The sequence below is a fragment of the Aspergillus foveolatus genome (assembly GCF_047715535.1).
Source record: "Aspergillus foveolatus strain CBS 279.81 unplaced genomic scaffold BDW70scaffold_28, whole genome shotgun sequence".
Lineage (NCBI taxonomy): Eukaryota > Fungi > Ascomycota > Eurotiomycetes > Eurotiales > Aspergillaceae > Aspergillus > Aspergillus foveolatus.
The window spans coordinates 165,667-183,268 of record NW_027396092.1 but is presented as its reverse complement, the minus strand read 5'-3'; the positions used below and the strand labels follow the sequence as shown (position 1 = coordinate 183,268).

Genomic DNA, 17,602 nt, shown 5'->3' with positions numbered 1-17,602 from the left:
ACTAGCTAAAGCAGCAATACCCATCATACAGTTAACCCGTAGGGATCAGAAGCAAAATTCAGAATTGGGAATCATCGTAGAATGGGAAAGACATTGCAGGTTGTTCTGAGGTAGAGGATAGGCCGTATGGGACGCCCGAACATATCTAGTTCGAAACCGTTATGATAGAGAACAGGAGAAGAGGCCTTACGGCAAGAGGCTGCCTGGAATTTTGGCACCTCTGTGACGCCAAGGCATATTGGTTACTGCAGTGTTGCGGGCTGAATGAGTGGTATAAGAACATGCTTCGTGCTGGAGGGTATACTGCTATTTACGACAATGTCCATGGGAAGAGATCGACATCGTCCCCAGAAACGATGACATATATTACTTAATGAACGAAACCCTGAAAAAAGATTACTATATTTCTGTATCTTGGCTTAACTCGCTAGCATTCTGTGAGACTCTGAGGTTAGCCATATGTTCCTCTTCTCGTCATGAAAACAACTTTGTGGGGGCATGATCATTCAGAAGGAAGGCAACGGAAATATCCACATGGTTTTGCGCATTCAGAACAGGTCTGTGAGTTTACATCCGAAAATATTTCATCATTTGATCATGATACATGAGATTGAAGACAGAGCAATGAAGACGACCAAACTGGTGTAGAGGTGTACTCACACTATATGATATTTGGGATTTCAATAGGCCGTCCCAATGAAAGATACACTGAACACCTGTCAGCCTCCTGGCCAGAGAATGTAGTTCGTGACGCAATATTTTCGCCATCGCACTTGCATCAAGTGTAGTCAGGCAAGCCGGTTAATTCATCCCATCCCCTGCCAGACCCGGTCAAGAAGCAAGTCACCCAAGACGGACAACAAGCTTCAGGACAAAGCTGACACAAGTCAAGCAAGCAATAGCGGAATTGAACAATGCGAGAAACAACGATTTGAGCCCACTCTCCCACACTCCACAACCATCCTCCCAAGTTCCCATGCTTCTTGACGAAACGAGTGACAACTAGGTCCGGTATTAGGGAGGCGGAGAGGTAGATCGTTGAATCCATATGCAAAGTCTCATCAACATATGCAGGCTCGAAGGGCGGTTCCTCAAAGAGGATCATTGAATGGATTGACTAGTTGTCATCATAAAAGGCGTTGCAGGCGGTGGATATGAGATTTCACTAAATCCCTACCTTTTACGCAACAACTTTCCATACTATCCTGTTTCCTTCTAGTTGTCAGTACTTGTTAAGCGCAACGTTGAGCAAGTGACAAGACAGAGATAAGAGGGATGCATCAGGAGTTTTTGGTATGGTATTTGTTTTTCTTCAAGGAGTTTGCAGAAGCAGAACTGAAAAAAATTTGTCTCATCATGCAAGTGATAGTGACGGCGAGGGTGAAGAATCTTCTTACCTATATGTTGTCGCCGAGAACCTCTTTGAACCACCTATCCTACCTTTTGCAGTTGTCAGCAGAATTCAAATGCAAATATTGTTGACTGTATTGCTTGAATAGTGCATATCAGATGGTGATGCATGTTTGTTCGAGGCCCATTTGTTTGTCGCCAGAACTACGATTTTTGGAATCGGTTTCCTCATAAAAGCAGGGAGATGAAGAAATAAGAAGGAACTCACGGTACATGGTTAGTAGAAAAATATATGAGTTGATAGATCGCGATAGCAAAGCTGTAAAGCTGCCTTCATTTTTGAAGGTAGAGCTGTTGAGAGCTTGTGTGGGAAGAAAAGGAAATGAGTCGGGAAAAAAATTGCTTAAGAAGGTTGAGCTAACCGCCGACTCCACACATGGCAAACGGTGCAAACAGCCTCAAAATTGGAGATTCCGCTTCGAGTGGACTGCGTCGACAGCTCGGTCAACTCAATTATTCTCATACGATCGCTATCGGTCGCTCAAGGAACTGCGGGTGCTGAGACATGTGTAATGACTGACAGACGAAGAATCAATGGGCCGCCTGGCGGCACGCGGCCTCCAATCTTCGCTTCCTCCATCAAGCCAACTGCCACTGCAAATGCGGCAGAGCGACCACAACGACAGCGGCAGCCAAATGAGCTGCGAAAGATTTGTATGGTCATAGTTTCTCTTGCTCCAGGTGTTTGAAACTTACACATTTTATCTAGTTCTTAAAACCGGCCTGATCCCTTCCGCCTCTGGGTCGTCATATCTTGAATTCGAACCCTCAGCATCTCTTTCCGCTGCGCGGGCATCGCCTAAATTCATTACACCTCCCTCTTCTTCCTTGAAGCTCGCATGCACAGTCCACGGTCCTAAACCTCTACCTCGATCCGCAACCTTCTCTCCCAACCTCGTCCTCACCACGCACGTCAAATATGCCCCGTTTGCCGCCCGCAAGCGCAAAGGGCATATCCGCGATGCTAGCGAGCGCGATCTAGGCGTACACCTCGAAACAGCGCTCAGAGGCGTTATCGTCGCAGAGAGATGGCCAAAGAGTGGACTTGATATCACCATCACCATCCTCGAAGCCGAGGATGACCGGTGGTGGGGAGACGCACCGGACTCCCATGATGCCGCTTGGGGGATGATGAATGTTCTAGCTGGATGTATTACGGCTGCTTCTGCGGCTATCGCTGATGCAAGAATTGACTGCCTTGACCTTGTCGCTGGAGGTGTAGCTGCCGTCGTAGCGGACAAACCCGCTGATGGAAACGGAAGTGCCTATGCTAGACTCATGCTTGATACAGACCCAGCAGAGCATCAGTCAATACTGTCGGCATGTGTGGTTGCCTATATGCCCGGGCGAGATGAAATTACGGAACTTTGGGTGAAGGGGGACAATTCGAAGGCGGCTGTTGGGACAACAGATCAGAATCTCAGCCACGAGGCCTTGATAGATGGTGCTGTGGTTGCCGCGCGAGGTGCACACTCCGTTCTTGCAGAGGCTGTGCGGGAATCTGCGATGCGGTTTGCTGGACAGTCAAGTGGTTCTACATAATACAGTATGGTCATGTCGTTACGTACTCAATCACCCAAGAAGCCTATGAATTCGTGATATACTCCGACTTTTTTAACGGCAGCCTCCCCTTATTAAATACTGGAGTGCCACTAGCAAACCTCTGCGACGCCTACTACGATACATATAACCCTACCGTCGCGTTATCCATAGGCTTGCTACCTAGGCGTGCTTCCTTAGTAGTCTCTTCTGGTTGTCCTGAATATAATGTATCTTCAGACCCCTCTTCTCCGTATATCACTTCAAAGTCGAACACGCGCAGATTCCTCACACACTCTTTCTTCGCGCTGAGGTCTAATGAAAATAGTGCCTTCTTCCCCCTATGCCCAGTCCTATGTTACCTGTACTGACTTGAAGGAGTCCGAACAGAATTGCTCTCTTCCCAGGAAGCGTTGGCTTGAACAAGAAGGGCAGCCAGGACCTGGCAAGAGAACAATCCACCTTTTTTAGCAACCAGAGATTTGAACGTGTATTATGCCAGCACAATGGATGAACTCAAAGAGCCATCAATGGAAGATAGAAACAGCTAAGTAGTCTATATCTCACATCCAGGTAAAGACACAGTGCAGAACAGTTAGTAATAACAAAAAGAATGAAGCCTGACTGTCACAAAGCACTCGTTGCCTACTTGCTCGGCATTACTATGCTCTTCCACACTCCTCTCATACATCATAACACGGTTCTCTCTTTCACCTCAAGCTATTCCTTCGCTCACCTTCATTCAGCTTATCTTCTTCTCTCTTCAACGTTTCCTGGGCTTTTTCAAAGCTACATCTGCATCTCCGTCTACTGGCCTACCACGTATCTACCGAAAGTTGCACCCAGAACTATCGTTGAATAGAATAAATAGCCATCGTCTTCATCATACAGGTCTGTTAGCCCCACTGTTGCAACCGCAAAGAACCGCCTAAATCCAGCCTCTACTCAGTTCCAAACAGCACCAGAACGAGTCTCCAAAGAAGAAAGCAAATATGCCTGCGAACTCTCTTCCCGATCCAGCTCTCGTCCTTCTATACCTCTGCATCACGAACTCTGATATGACCAAGGTACGCAATTTTCGTCCCCCCTGACCGTTTAGCCAGCCCAGCAAGTCCGGCCTAGTTTCTCCTTTCCCATATTTCTTTGAACCACAGGAAAGGAAATCAGGAAGTCACTAATGTCTGCCCTCAGATCGACTTTGAAGCCGTCGGCGCCGCAGTCGGGCTCAAAGCCAGTGCCGCGCGCATGCGCTGGCAGCGCCTGAAGAACAAGATCGAGAGCGGCTTCCCTGATGGGAGGGTCACTATGAGTGCTGGCGCCGGTGAGGCCAACGCCGATGCTGACTTCAATGAGGATCAGGGCCAGCAGGACGGAAAAGTAGCTGGTGATGCTGGACCTGCGACCCCTTCTCCTTCAAAGAAGAGAAAGGTGGGGGCAGCGAAGGATAAGGGGACTCACGAGAAGACTACTCAAAAGAGTACACCGAAGGGCAAGGGCAAGGGCAAGGGAAAGGTTGTGCAGGCTCAATGTGATGTTGGAGAAGCAGGGGGTGAGGGTTTTTGCGTTCATGTCAAGAGCGAGGATATGCATGATCAGTATTGAGGTGTTCAGGGTGTGTTGCGATGACAAGTTCAGGAAGGATCTTTGATGCCGGCATTGGCTTTCGGGAAGGTGTGGTCTACGGGAGAGTTGGCAATTGTTTATTGGGATTTGGAGATGGTACAACACTGCATGCAATCTGCATTTGTTGATATCACATAGATTGACTGTTATCAGGGCTTTCGCACTAGTGATAGGATGAGAAATGCAGATGACATAAGATGAATCCCTGCCTTTAATCATTATAACCCTATGGAAGTGAATGTATGTGCAGTTACCAGTATAGCGCGCAAACATCCCTGATCTTTAGTCTCTAGAACCCGACCCCATGGCCATACCTCCAACATCCAGCTCGAAACTCATACCGGGATCCTCAGAACCCCAAAAATCATGATTTCTCTTCTGAGTTCCGAGCCTCGGTCTGCAACCACGCCAGGATGTGTCTGTGATAGTGCGGATGTCACACCCAGCTAATCGGTCACAAACCCGGCCTAAGTCCGCTCAGCCAACGACAACAGAGTATTCTAGGGTCGCGTTGGTGACCCTTTTGGTGATCGGTCATAATCGGGCTCCTGAGCTGGATTGGTCAGGCTTTTTCTCCTTGAGCGATGAAAAGTTCACGGTTTGCCGATTAACAGTCAGGAAAGTCATGGTCGGCGACTGGGGACCTGAGGGCTGAGGCCCGAATCAAGAGCTTCCAGATTGGTATTTTAGTATCCTCGACGCTGAGACGCCTAGTCTTAGGTCCACTTGAATGCAAGAAAGCCTACGGAGTAGATATGCCCGGTTCCCGACACCATCGGGAGATAGCCGTCCATAGGTAGCATAAGGCTATGCTTGCTTGACAGGAAGAGCCCGTTTACCAAATCCATCATCAAGGTGTCAGAGCTGTTGGCGCAGCTGTCAAAGTCACTCGACAGGTCAACGGCTTATCCTCCGAGCGACTATTGATTGTTAGTCTCAGGGGCAGGCCCGGCCCAGGGAAGTCGCTAGCGGGAGCATTTAGTAGATTCCTCTTATAGAAAAGATTAGCGGATCTATACTAAGATCTATTTAAAGTCGGTAGCATGAAATTGGCTTCCAGCTTCTGAGCTTACTCTATCACCTTCAGTTCAGGAACCTAATGACGGGCAGCATAAACATAGGTCGAGGTTAGACGATAAAGAACCATTTCGAGGTTGGTGCTTGGCGAAGGCAGCAGCTAGCACCGCGAGATAATTCCAGATCCGCACATTCAAAATGTGACGTCTCCGCCAAATAACACTTTTTTTAAAATGCGTCTTCGACAATCAGTCAGCTTGCTGTTCAAGGTTCTGGACGTTGCAAAACAAAGAGCATGCTTTCAATCCAAGACTAGGTGCCAATTCCGATGCCGATTCCGCCGCTGCATATCCATACAAAAATATCAGGAAGAAAACCACGTGGCTCTGCCCTCGTGGGTTGATTCGGCATAAATAGCAGTGTTGACCGGTGGTATGTGGCATTTCATCCAAGCATCTAATCATGATCCCAGCTCGAGCGATTGTTTGGGGAAAACGCGAGGGGCAAGTGAGGAGTTCCCTCGAGCAGTTCCGAGCAGAGAACCTGCATCTGATAGATCTCAGCGATCGGCCATTGGACGCGAATGCGAAGCGTAAGCTAAAGCGATACGATGTGGCTCAAGATCCGACTCGGTGTTTCAGCTTTGTGACAGTTGATCGAGTCTAAAGTCTAGCGCGGTCTGAAAATGGGGCAGCGGGTTGGCGGGGAAAACTCTGAGTTTCTTCAAGGCTTGGCTCTATTCGAAAGTTGAGTCTGTGCCTAAATTTTGAGCTCGGCCGTGAGGTTATGAAGTGCAACAGAGGATGGCGTATACGGTTGGGAACGCAAGTAAGGGGAAGCCGTGCGAGACAGCTGGAGGGCCGACAGAGAGCGCCGTTGTAAGCGACGATCGACCCATCCGGCATGTCCTCCGTGCAATTAAATAATGAACATACCGGGCTTTTCACCTGGTCTGTTTATTGCTTTTTTCGACAGTCCTTCGGCTTTCGTGTCTCAATTCCGCAATCTCTCAGTGACTGGGCAGTAGTAGGGCGGTAGTAGGCGGTAGTAGTGGCAGTTGGGCACAACGCTGCTGCACAGCCTGCAGTTCGTCTCGGCAGTTCCTGAGCCCAGACCAGCAGGGGCGGACGAACTAGGAAGTCAAGCGCAGATCCAAATACCTGCGCCGTTCCTGGACGACTCAGAGGACTGACTTCTTGTCACACTGTCACCGCCCGAATTAACGCCGCCAAGGGACTGCTGCAGCTTGACCGACGCTGACGTTTATCGCATGTTGCCAGTCATTCCTTGCTTCATCCCCGCTTCACGATTGTATACAGTTCAGGTCAAACATTCAATATTGCAGCCAAATCCAGAGAATATCCATTAGTGCTTCGATCCCTCGTCAAAAGGCCTGCGTTTCGTAGGCTCACATGTTTGTGTGCTAATTCGGTAATTGAAATATTGATAGTAATACTAAATAATAATAGTAAGAATAATAAGAATAATAATAACGGACGGCCCATCGTGGAGCTGGCCCATCACTGTTAGTTCGTCTCTCTAGTCTCCCCTGATCGAATATGATTTCGTGTGATCTGCAAACCCCATAGCCTCGTTCCTGGCGCTCCTTCCTACTGGGTCTTTGTTGACTTTCCTCTTCCGTTTTTCTTTTCCTCTGCTCCTCTCCTGCATGGGTTCTCGCAGGTTTCTCTTCGCTTCTTCGCGTTGCTTTTGCGGTTGCTCTTGCTATGCCTTCAACGGCCTCACTGAGGTATGACATACTATGACTTGGCCTCGCCATTCTTTTACTCGCTCGCTCTTATTATGATGCGCTGATTACACTCAATACGAACTTTCCAACCCTGTTACACTCGCTGTTTCTGTTTCGATTATTCCTTTGACACTCGTTCCGTGGGCTTGAGCTGGATTGCCCAATATTCTTTTCTCTGAGAGAACAGCTACGCATTGACCAAGATGGTGGTGCTGAGACGTCTCTTTCATGCGGAGAAAACCCCATCGACCCCAGTGCCGGGGGACCGAGAGTCCCAAACGCAGAGCTTCCGAGGCCGGCCTCCCAGTTCGATGAATTCGGCATTGAGTGAGAATGAGCATTTCCAGAACATTGAGAGGCAGTTCGAGGTGCTGCATGATCAGCTGAAAGAACGGCCCTTGTCTCCGGCCTCGCAAGTTCCACCCTCTCGAGCATCAAGCCGGCTCGCGAATAGGAACCCACGCCATGTCGACCTTCTCGATGCTCTCTTTTCGTCCCATCGGTATCGAATGCAGTCTGCTAGCACACTGTCTCCCATCACGCCCTTCAATGAGGATGTAGCCGAACGTAATATGGTGCCGTTTCTTCGACAACGGGACGGGTTGAAGCGGAGATCTTATACCCGCATTATCTCGGCTCTTTATCAGGAAGATGTGGCGGATCGGAATATGGCTCAGAATACACTGTTCCCCGCTGCTAGGCGGCTCACAAAAAGCCAGTCGTATCAGACGGATGACCGAGGACAGAGAGACGGTGCTAGAGGTCGGGCCCGTTCGAGATCCAGAGAAAGTCAACTTGTCAACTCAATCTCACAGGAAGCTCTATATTCCGTACCTAAATCCGTTCGAGACCATGTGGCTGCCCACTCTAATAATTCGGATACATCCGGTGAAGGTCTACGAACTCAGAGATCGGCCCCAACACTATCTGAACAGTCCCCTACATCAGAAGATGATATCTCACAAAACTTAGGTGTGCCTCCCGCTCACAAGCAAGGGGACTCTTGGACCAACAGACCGCTACCGGATAGCCCAACTTTGCCCACCACACATGTCAACCGGGGCCAGCAAGAATCATCTACAAGTCCGCGGTTACCAGGCGACGGGAGGCCCCCAATGGTTCCACGATCAGGATCCAAGAAGAACATCCTGGGTCTCTCCATCAACACCGAGTTGGCCGCTCGGGGAAGGCCAAAAAAGATAGCACACAAGGCCATCCAACCCCCAACCCCTAACAACCATGATGCAACGAAGAACCCTAGCATTGCAGAGATCATGAAAAGCCCTCTACCAGTTGCAACGCCAACGCCGTCCCCATTACCTAGCTCGAATCAGAAAGTAGCTGAGATCATGGATATGTTCCGCAAAGCGTACACCTCCACTCAGGCCTTGACACCGCACCCAACATTCGAAACTCTTCAAGATGCCATCATTCGCGAAATCAACTCCCACGAAGCCTTTCAACGGGTTCCCGTCCCCGAGCAAGGGGCCCCATTTACTCCTTCACCCTCTCAAGACTCGTTCGAGAGCGCCACTCCGCCGAAGCCAATTGCTCTCAAGGAGGGCCAACGGCGACGCCGCAAGGGCTCGTTCATAAAACCACGCCGCAACTCAGAAGCACGGAAGAGTATCTCCACGAGCGACCCGTCCAATGCTTCCCGTCGAGATCTCAATGTCCCCAGCCGCCGGCGACATACTGATGCTCCACCCCCTTCACCTGGCTTCTTTGACACATTAATCCCCCCTAATCCTCCTGAGGAGCCGGTCACCTACATGGACCTTCTTCTCCATTCCAAGAATTCGACCGAACCCAACTGGAAGAGAATTAGCACTGTGAGTGCAAGCGGCGCAAACCACTCCAGTTTCAATACAAAGCCCTCGGTTCTCTGTATGCGCGCCCAAACTTCGCCCACCAGCGATAGCCCAACGGGCTTTCACGACTGCGACAGCGATTCGGATATCATCCATCTTCCCAGCGTCAGCGGCATTCCGCAGGTAAAGGTCCACGGCGTTGAGAACGACGTGACCGACACCGCGGAGAGCACGACGCCACGGAAAGCTTACCGATTAGTGAACTGGCCAAGACGGTCAAGCCGCGGTGCAAGTTCGCGCAGTCCGTTCGGAAAGAATCGTACAACGAGTGGGCAGTCGGTGGCCTCTTATTGAACGGTCCTTTGATTGCGCATATGACAGCTACACCTACGACCTGCAACGCTTAAGGCCTTGTCACACCTTGCATTATATTGCATCACACCTACTCTTTTTCAAGCGCTGCTCAATATCATTTACTATATATATGTGATACCAACTTAGCCTAGTAGCTAGTGTCGCCCTACTAATTGCTACCCGCCTGCACTCTCTATCTAGTCAAAAGCGACCATGTCTTTCAATCGACATCTTCGATATTAACATCAAGCATTCATCTTCTTTCTCTGATATCCCTCCATCTGAGTATCTCTTTCCTGCCGTTTATCCCGGAAAGTTATTGGGCGTCATTTTTCCCCTGTCCATCTCCGCATAAAGTTTGGGTTGTTATTTTGTTTTCGTTGACTTAGGACGGTATTATGTGGGATTTTTGCATTAACTACGGTCTGCTAGCTTCGTACATTGCCGCGCAGAATGAGCGGCTACTGGTTTTCCTTTCTACATGCTTTATACCCAAGGTAATATATTCCGCTTGCGCACAAAAATAGGGGCAGAGTACATCTCATTTCTAAACCAATATTGGCAAGATATATATATTTACTGCTTCGAGAATTGATCTGCGATGATCAGATTTAACCTGGAATAGTAGAAGCCAGGACACTAAGGGTATTTGTGTAAGTTCAGCAAGTCAGAGATGTATACGATACGACGCGATATGATGCTAATTGCTTAATTATCAGACGACCAAAAATGACAGTCACAGAAAATGCCTCTTGCAAACCCCAGGCGCCTACCACAGCCTCAATTTGACTATGAATGGCCTGCTAGACAAAAGATATTTCTAGACCTTTGAAAGGACTTGAAATATAAAACAGAAGAGGGTCAATATTACCGGACTAGAAGCAAAGCAATGCTATGCTTGAAAAAATCGGCGATAAGGGTGACGTGACGTTAGAGTCGTGAGAGTCATTCGTAGAAACCGAACCGCCGACTTGGCGGGGGTGATATTGATTTGCCAGGCTTCAGGGCAAGGCGCTTTTGCTTAGTAGGAACCTGTTAAAGGGGAGTTGGTCAGTACTTGTGTCTCTAATTATCGATTGATAATGGTGCTGAACTTACGGCCAAACATGCACCACTTCTCAGCAAATCGGGTGCACTTGGGGTTAGTGCACTTCGTCTCGCCGGGTACAATGCCCTCGGGCTGGTCGAAGGGAATGCAGAGGGACTTGGCCCCCATGCTAGGTGCACGAGAGTCCTGAGCCACGCCGGAATCCTCCTCAGCCTTGCGGGCGCTCATTTCCTTGATTTGGTCCTCACATTCCTCAGTGAGACAGTGGGGAATGATGCAGATATTCTTGTCGTTAAGGGCGGGGGTGAAGTCGTCCCAGTTGGTGATGAGCTTGCGGTGTGTGCGATACTGGTCATCGGCGCGCTTGAACATATCCTTGTGGATTGTATCAAGAAGAGCGGGAACGGCTGTGGAGAGTTCAGGGATGGGGATTGTGCCCTTGCCATCCTTGCCGGGGATATCACGACGGGCAGTGGAGACAAAATTGCCTGCGGACTCGCCAGGGCCGAACTCGATTCGCAGAGGAACGCCACGGAGCTCCCACTCGTTGAACTTCCAACCAGGAGAGTATCCCTCACGCTTGTCGCTGATAGCGCGGACACCAGCGGCGGTGAGAGTCTCGGTAATTTTGTCGACCTCAGCATAGAGCTTAGCACGGTCTTCTTCTGTGAGCTTAGCAGTGATTCCGACAGGGACGACGACGACCTGGTTTTCAGCAACGCGGGGAGGAAGGACCAATCCATTGTCATCACTGTGGATCATGACCATAACACCTAGAGTGCGGGTAGACAGACCCCACGAGTTTTGCCAAACGTGGAGAGGCGGCTTCTTTTCGTCGCCCTTCGCTGATGGGTCTTCCACAGTGATATTGAACATTTTGCTGAAGTTCTGACCGAGACCGTGAGATGTACCGCCCTGGATACCACGACCTGTAGCAGGGATATATCCTTCCACAGTCGTGGTGTAGAGACCACCAGCAAACTTTTCTTTCTCCGTCTTCTGACCCTTCACAACAGGAACAGCCAGGAGTTCCTCGTAAATTTGCGCATAGAGGTCAAGGATGTACATAACTTCCTCGTGAGCAGCCTCTTTAGTCAGATGCGCCGTGTGTCCTTCCTGCCACAAGAACTCTCGCGTTCTGAGGAATGGCTGGGGGTGCTTGAACTCCCATCGGACGACGGAGTTCCACTGGTTGAGCTTGAGGGGGAGGTCTCGGTGACTCCGGATCCATTTAGCATAGTAGGGATACATGACAGTTTCGGAGGTGGGACGGATGGCAATCTTCTTTTCAAGCGGGGTGGAGCCACTGCAAAACAGAGGATAAAACATCAGCATATATCGTCTCGGAGCAGGCTAAGATAGGGCTATGCCATACGCATGCGTCACCCAAGCGACTTCAGCAGCGAAGCCCTCGATATGATCCTTCTCTCTTTGCAGAACATCCTCGGAAACAAATAGAGGGAAAGAACAGTTCTTGACGCCGATTTTCTTGATGCGCTGGTTGAACCATTGTTGGATCTCCTCCCAGATAGAGTACGAGGCAGGCTAGCCGTTGGTATTAGTAAACTTCTCTTTGACAGACTTAGTTTTACCAATTCTCACCTTCAAAATGTAACAGCCAGAGACATCGTAGTAGTCGAGCATATCACCCTTGGTGAGGACTTGCTGATACCAGCCTGGGAAGTCCACGTCCTTGCCCACATCGATACCAATCAAAGCCTTATCGGGGTTTGCCTTTGGTCCCTTGCCAGCGGGCTTTTGACCCTTCTCAGACTTTCCAGCCTTTGCGGCCTTCTCAGCCTTTTTAGCGGCCATCTCAGCTTGTTTGGCGGCCTTCTTTGCGGCGTTCTTCGAGACTTCGGCCTGAGGAGCCTCCCCAGCGGGGATCTGAGTGCGGTCAGGCAGTTCCTGGGGGGCACTCGCGTTGTCGGCAGGAGCTTGGCTGGCCATTTTGGTTGGGACCGTATCGAAACCTCGAATATCGACCTGGAAACGTGAATTCTAAAGAAAGAAAAGGCAGTCCGGGGTCTCGTGGAGGAGTTGACTCATTGAGGGGGAAATCAAGTGGGATATCGAAATATTGTCACCGCCCGCCTGGCAGAATCTTTTGCTTAGCGCAGCCCATTCAACCCCCCAGAAAAGCAGCTGTCGGAGCTTGGACATTCGCTCACACAGCATACGTATAAACATGGCAGGCATTTTCGAGGCGCCGCGTAACGCGGACACTCTCTGTGAGTCTCATCCACCTGCGTGGCAGAATTTTTCTGCCCTCTTCGACGATCAGACTAACCAAAGCACACAGTCCTAGGAGGCCAGAAAATCACTGGTGCCGATGTTCGAGACCAGTGCGGTATGTCGAGTCGAAATCTGCGTCGTATCATCTTATGTTGGTCCGCCCCTGACGAATCATAGTCCTTGCGACCCAAGCGATTGCAAATGTAGTCAAGAGCTCTTTTGGCCCCTCAGGCCTGGACAAGATGATGGTCGACGAGATCGGTGTATGCTTGTTACGGACCCCGCAATCTATGGCTATACCTTTAACGAGTGCTAGGATGTCACGGTCACAAACGATGGTGCCACTATTTTGAGCCTGTTGGATATCGAGCATCCTGCTGGCAAGATTCTTGTGGATCTAGCCCAACAACAGGATAGGGAGGTGCGTGCCCCTCCGTACATAATTAATGTATCAAAGCACTTGTGCTGATTCTTCCAGGTCGGTGACGGTACCACTTCCGTCGTCCTCATTGCCGCAGAACTTCTCCGACGAGGAAACGAATTGATGAAGAATCGCATTCACCCCACAACTATCATCAACGGATACAGACTAGCGCTTCGGGAGGCCGTGAAATATATGAATGAGAACATCGCCACAAAGGTTGACCACTTGGGCAAGGACAGTTTGGTTAACATTGCCAAAACGTCCATGTCCAGCAAAATCATCGGTGCTGATGCCGACTTCTTTGCGAACTTGTGCGTCGATGCAATGCTGCTGGTCAAGACCACAAACCAAAAGAATGAAGTCAAATACCCCGTCAAGGCAGTCAATCTGCTTAAGGCCCATGGAAAGAGTGGAACAGAGTCAGTTCTTGTCAACGGCTATGCTCTCAACTGCACCGTTGCCTCCCAAGCCATGAAGACCAGGATAACAGACGCCAAGATTGCCTGCCTTGACATGAACCTGCAGAAGGAGAGAATGAAGCTCGGCGTTCAAATCACAGTTGACGATCCTGACCAGCTGGAGAAGATCCGTGAAAGGGAATCCGGCATTGTTATTGAACGTGTGGAGAAGATTCTCAAGTCTGGAGCCAACGTTATCCTCACTACCAAGGGCATTGATGACATGGTTCTCAAGCTCTTTGTTGAGAAGGGTGCCATGGCCGTCCGGAGATGCAAGAAGGAAGACTTAAGACGTATCGCGAAGGCCACTGGAGCCACGCTGGTGAGCACGCTCTCCGATCTGAACGGCGATGAGAAATTTGAGGCCTCGTACCTGGGTCACGCAGATGAGGTTGTTCAGGAGCGGATATCCGACGACGAATGCATCCTCGTCAAGGGTACCAAGGTTCACACTTCAGCGTCCATCATCCTGCGAGGCCCCAATGATTTCAGCTTAGATGAAATGGAGCGTTCAGTCCACGACTCCCTCTGCGCCGTTAAGCGAACATTGGAAAGCGGTAGCATTGTCCCCGGAGGCGGTGCCGTCGAGACAGCTCTCCACATGTACCTTGAAGAGTTCGCCGTCACAGTGGTACGTAATATGGCCTCCGCCTGTTCTCATTCGTTCTGACAAAATCCCATAGGGCTCCCGCGAGCAACTGGCTATTGGCGAATTTGCTCAATCCCTCCTTATTGTTCCTAAGACTCTAGCCGTCAACGCAGCGAAAGACTCTTCCGAGCTTGTCGCACAACTCCGCAAGAGACACGCCTTGTCTCAGCGCGTCCAGGAAGGCGAAGCTAATGAGAAAGAGAAGGCCGTCGCCAAGAAGAAGGAATACCGAAACTATGGTCTTGACCTGACAAAGGGTCGTGTCCACGACTGCCTCAAGGCTGGTGTCTTGGAGCCTAGCATGGGTAAGCTGAAGCAGCTTAAGAGTGCGGTTGAGGCTTGCATTGCCATCATGCGCATTGACACTATGATCAAGCTGGACCCGGAGCGCAAGGAAGATGATGGACATGGTCACGACCACTAAAGTAATGCTTTCTCTTGGACGTGAGATCTTCCTATCTCTGCATGTACGGATTTAGATAAAAGTATAATAGGATATAGTACCAGCATACAACTATCTCGACGTTCAAGGCCTGTAGAATCATATGCTGGTGATCCAGCTTATGTGCAAGGCAAGCTACATGGGGACAATGTTTCTGTGAATTAGAACAGTAAATTTCTTTTTGTCCATATGTAGACGCCCTGTTCTATGCAAAGCCACTGCTAGAAATGGGTATTGCAAGCCTCTAAACAATAAACAAACACTCGCTAAATGGGAAAGAAAGAGTTCATGCTATCAACGCCGCCAAATGCTCGCAATTGGAACCAGACAGACCCGGGATCACGCATGTGGAAAAAGCAAACAGGTGAAAAAGTGCAAGATGATGAGATAGATAAAGCGTTCGCGAGAATCATTCATCTTCGTCTTCATAAGAGTCTTTCGTATCAGCCCAGCCGCATCGCCACCTGCGGCCCTCTGTTTCTCCGCCTGCGCGTAGGTCTCTTGCATCAGGACCCTCACGCCAGCATCTGGCGCTGTAGTCGTCGCTGACAGTGACGAGCTCGCCATCAACTGTCCACGTCACGCCAGAGACTTCTTTCTTGTGGCCTTCGATCAAAGGTGTGCCAGAATGGTAAATTGGGATCGTGTCCTCCAGGCGTTGTGATAAACCAATGTTTGAATTGGTACGGCGCAGACCAGAGCGAGTGGAAAACAAAGGTGTTGACGGGATTGATGGGGATTGATCTGGTTGAACGGCCTGCCGTTGGGTGGAAGGGTCTAGGAACCTCTCGTCCGTAGGAAATATGACAGCACAAGGCTCGCCGCTGCCAACAGCCAACATCTCTGGTTTGTCCCCAGCGGCCTTGCGGACACCGATCTTGACATAGAATGAGGAAACCCGTAGACGCGGGTGACGGAAGCCATACAGAGGTCCGAGGCCATCTTTATCAGACCCGCCCGAACGCCGTGGACGGTCATTGTGCAACGAAAGTTCCGGAGCGTGGCCAAGGACTAGATGGGAAGTGGAATAGGCGTACACCGTCCCGTCCCGGCAAAGCGAATATAATCGTGAGCCATCGCCGCCTAACGCCATGGAGGTGACCCCGAACCGGCGGTATTTGATATGACTATCTGGCTCTCGAGTCGTCGAAAGAGGAAGAGCAGGGCGGCCACGACGATTGCTGTGTGCTGTGCGCAGATCCCACAACCGCACGCAAGCATTGGCTTCAGACGCAGTCACAAAAAGATTCTCGCGGCCAGGCGGAAGAAATGCAAGTGACGTTACTGTGATATCGGAACGGGCCACCTGAGGCTCAGTTTTGTCTGGAGTCATTATCTGAGGCATCCAAGCATGAGCACCGTGGACCGTGTTTAAGACCTGTGGGTAGGTCATCTTTGAGGATATGGCAGGTTCAAATTCCGATTCAGATTCGAGAGAGCATTGCACTTGTAGAGAAGGTCTCTCGAAACCCTTACAGCGCAAGTCCCAAATATTCACATTTCCATCGCGGCTGCACGTGGCGAGGACCTTATCGTTGGCCGCTGGCTGGAACTTCACCTGCTTCAGGGACGACACGTGGTTTGACAGGCAATACACAGGCTTTTGAGTAGCCATGTCAATCACAATAGCTGTTTGGTCACCCGATGCCGTTGCTAGCAGCATATCATCGGACGAAAAATCCAAGTCCATAATCGCGTTGGCATGTGGGCGAAACGTTAGGTATGATTTCGAGAACCCAATTTTATCATTTTTCGCTGAATCTAGCAATCGAATGCCACCCTCCTCATCGCCTATGGCAACGAGTGTATTGGCTACACTAGTGGTTAGTGAGCTTCAATCTAACATAGGACCGTGACGTACTATTGCATGCTGCAGTGCAAAACGGGAGTGCAAGGCGATCGCCTGACGAGCTTGTGCAAGTATGAGCATCATCAGCTCGGGAGTAGAAGGTCGATGTTAGGTCTTGCCAGCCTAGAGCAAAGTGAGAAAACAGCATATGTAGTCAGAGCGGATTTCCACAAACCAGCGCCGGAATTTGCTCGCATGGTCACTCGACTTGCTCGGGTTCCCATGACGCTGCGCATAAACAGCGCCCCAGACGTCTGCAGAGCCTTGGATCGACGCACTGGGGAGACCTTGGGGGAGGGTTTAATTGGTGGTGCGGGCTTGGCTTCGTTCACCCGGATTCCAGCACCGACATGAATGTCTTTTACAGGGACCTCGACCTGCTCGTCATCGTCTAACAGTCCCCGAACACGGATTCTGCGTGTTGGTGATGATTGAAGGGGAGACACAACGGACGAGACTGACAACTTCCGTTTCTTGCTTGGTGTTTGCAAATGATCTGTAGCCTCTGGTATGCTCATCGCAGCCTTCAATGTCCTCGTAAATGCAGGTCCCAGCCGGTTGACTGCCGGAGAACTGAGGGCCATAAGGGCCTGGCGACTGGTCCTGACAGCATTTCCAAGACTGCTATCCTGCAACGAACGAGGGGTGAAAAACCGTCTGAAGGACCGAGGAGTGACTGGAGGAGGCTTCTTCGGCTTGCGACGTAAGCCAGCATCGGAGGCTATCGAAGGCGGAGACGAAGGGATTTCCTGAGATGGTGAAAGGAAGGTTGGCTCAGATCGTGATACCTCGGGGAGATCATGACTACGAGTCATTGTGTCCCATGAACAAAACAATCATACAACGACATTATACATCCGCAAGGATAAGGGTAATCGTTTGGAGGGGAGCTTAGGCAAAAGAGGAGAATCGAGGCATGGTGGAGCTGAGAATCCACCAAGCAACATTCGCGAGACTCGTTTCTTGCTCGCGACGTGGACGTGGACGTGCTTG

General features: G+C 50.3%; 7 protein-coding genes across 7 annotated transcripts; 4 read left to right on the top strand and 3 right to left on the bottom strand.

Annotated features, from left to right (window-relative positions):
* Positions 1-385: 385 nt before the first annotated feature.
* BDW70DRAFT_137436 (uncharacterized protein) lies at positions 386-1,706 on the bottom strand. Its single transcript, XM_073737035.1, has 2 exons — positions 661-1,706; positions 386-435 (listed from the first exon to the last, which is right to left on the bottom strand). The coding sequence occupies exon 1, from the start codon at positions 1,103-1,105 to the stop codon at positions 779-781; it is 327 nt and encodes a 108-aa protein (XP_073595427.1). The 5' UTR covers positions 1,106-1,706; the 3' UTR covers positions 386-435; positions 661-778.
* Positions 1,707-1,879: 173 nt separating this feature from the next.
* On the top strand, positions 1,880-3,145 carry BDW70DRAFT_137432 (3' exoribonuclease family protein). Its single transcript, XM_073737034.1, has 2 exons — positions 1,880-2,064; positions 2,120-3,145. Exons 1-2 carry the CDS (start codon positions 1,923-1,925, stop codon positions 2,950-2,952), a joined length of 975 nt encoding a protein of 324 aa, XP_073595426.1. The 5' UTR covers positions 1,880-1,922; the 3' UTR covers positions 2,953-3,145.
* Positions 3,146-3,941: 796 nt separating this feature from the next.
* BDW70DRAFT_160540 (uncharacterized protein) lies at positions 3,942-4,551 on the top strand (the record flags this gene model as incomplete). Its single annotated transcript, XM_073740859.1, has 2 exons — positions 3,942-4,016; positions 4,141-4,551. The coding sequence occupies 2 exons, from the start codon at positions 3,942-3,944 to the stop codon at positions 4,549-4,551; spliced, it is 486 nt and encodes a 161-aa protein (XP_073595425.1).
* A 2,972-nt stretch (positions 4,552-7,523) lies between these two features.
* Positions 7,524-9,859, top strand: BDW70DRAFT_168515 (uncharacterized protein; the record flags this gene model as incomplete). Its single annotated transcript, XM_073742486.1, has 2 exons — positions 7,524-9,425; positions 9,706-9,859. Exons 1-2 carry the CDS (start codon positions 7,543-7,545, stop codon positions 9,857-9,859), a joined length of 2,037 nt encoding a protein of 678 aa, XP_073595424.1. The 5' UTR covers positions 7,524-7,542.
* A 236-nt stretch (positions 9,860-10,095) lies between these two features.
* On the bottom strand, positions 10,096-12,578 carry BDW70DRAFT_59070 (proline--tRNA ligase). The gene is made up of 4 exons (XM_073744351.1): positions 12,155-12,578; positions 11,928-12,097; positions 10,603-11,858; positions 10,096-10,536 (listed from the first exon to the last, which is right to left on the bottom strand). The coding sequence occupies exons 1-4, from the start codon at positions 12,500-12,502 to the stop codon at positions 10,526-10,528; spliced, it is 1,785 nt and encodes a 594-aa protein (XP_073595423.1). The 5' UTR covers positions 12,503-12,578; the 3' UTR covers positions 10,096-10,525.
* A 128-nt stretch (positions 12,579-12,706) lies between these two features.
* Positions 12,707-14,921, top strand: BDW70DRAFT_137426 (chaperonin-containing T-complex alpha subunit TCP1). The gene is made up of 6 exons (XM_073737033.1): positions 12,707-12,783; positions 12,855-12,902; positions 12,965-13,050; positions 13,104-13,208; positions 13,266-14,300; positions 14,353-14,921. The coding sequence occupies exons 1-6, from the start codon at positions 12,741-12,743 to the stop codon at positions 14,740-14,742; spliced, it is 1,707 nt and encodes a 568-aa protein (XP_073595422.1). The 5' UTR covers positions 12,707-12,740; the 3' UTR covers positions 14,743-14,921.
* Positions 14,912-17,539, bottom strand: BDW70DRAFT_137425 (WD40-repeat-containing domain protein). Its single transcript, XM_073737032.1, has 3 exons — positions 16,785-17,539; positions 16,622-16,732; positions 14,912-16,572 (listed from the first exon to the last, which is right to left on the bottom strand). Exons 1-3 carry the CDS (start codon positions 17,422-17,424, stop codon positions 15,170-15,172), a joined length of 2,154 nt encoding a protein of 717 aa, XP_073595421.1. The 5' UTR covers positions 17,425-17,539; the 3' UTR covers positions 14,912-15,169.
* Positions 17,540-17,602: the final 63 nt, after the last annotated feature.

Excerpts from the sequence above, each read along its gene's own strand:
- BDW70DRAFT_137436 (XM_073737035.1), bottom strand. The coding sequence starts at position 1,105 with ATGATCCTCTTTGAGGAACCGCCCTTCGAGCCTGCATATGTTGATGAG.
- BDW70DRAFT_137432 (XM_073737034.1), top strand. The coding sequence starts at position 1,923 with ATGACTGACAGACGAAGAATCAATGGGCCGCCTGGCGGCACGCGGCCT. Across the intron at positions 2,065-2,119 it reads AAATGAGCTGCGAAAGATTT|TTCTTAAAACCGGCCTGATC; the intron begins GTATGGTCATAG and ends CATTTTATCTAG.
- BDW70DRAFT_59070 (XM_073744351.1), bottom strand. The coding sequence starts at position 12,502 with ATGGCCAGCCAAGCTCCTGCCGACAACGCGAGTGCCCCCCAGGAACTG. Across the intron at positions 12,098-12,154 it reads CTGGCTGTTACATTTTGAAG|CCTGCCTCGTACTCTATCTG; the intron begins GTGAGAATTGGT and ends ACCAACGGCTAG. Across the intron at positions 11,859-11,927 it reads GTCGCTTGGGTGACGCATGC|TGGCTCCACCCCGCTTGAAA; the intron begins GTATGGCATAGC and ends TCTGTTTTGCAG.
- BDW70DRAFT_137426 (XM_073737033.1), top strand. The coding sequence starts at position 12,741 with ATGGCAGGCATTTTCGAGGCGCCGCGTAACGCGGACACTCTCT. Across the intron at positions 12,784-12,854 it reads GCGTAACGCGGACACTCTCT|TCCTAGGAGGCCAGAAAATC; the intron begins GTGAGTCTCATC and ends CAAAGCACACAG. Across the intron at positions 13,051-13,103 it reads TGATGGTCGACGAGATCGGT|GATGTCACGGTCACAAACGA; the intron begins GTATGCTTGTTA and ends AACGAGTGCTAG.
- BDW70DRAFT_137425 (XM_073737032.1), bottom strand. The coding sequence starts at position 17,424 with ATGACTCGTAGTCATGATCTCCCCGAGGTATCACGATCTGAGCCAACC. Across the intron at positions 16,733-16,784 it reads GCGAGCAAATTCCGGCGCTG|GCTGGCAAGACCTAACATCG; the intron begins GTTTGTGGAAAT and ends ACTTTGCTCTAG. Across the intron at positions 16,573-16,621 it reads TTGCACTGCAGCATGCAATA|CCAATACACTCGTTGCCATA; the intron begins GTACGTCACGGT and ends CCACTAGTGTAG.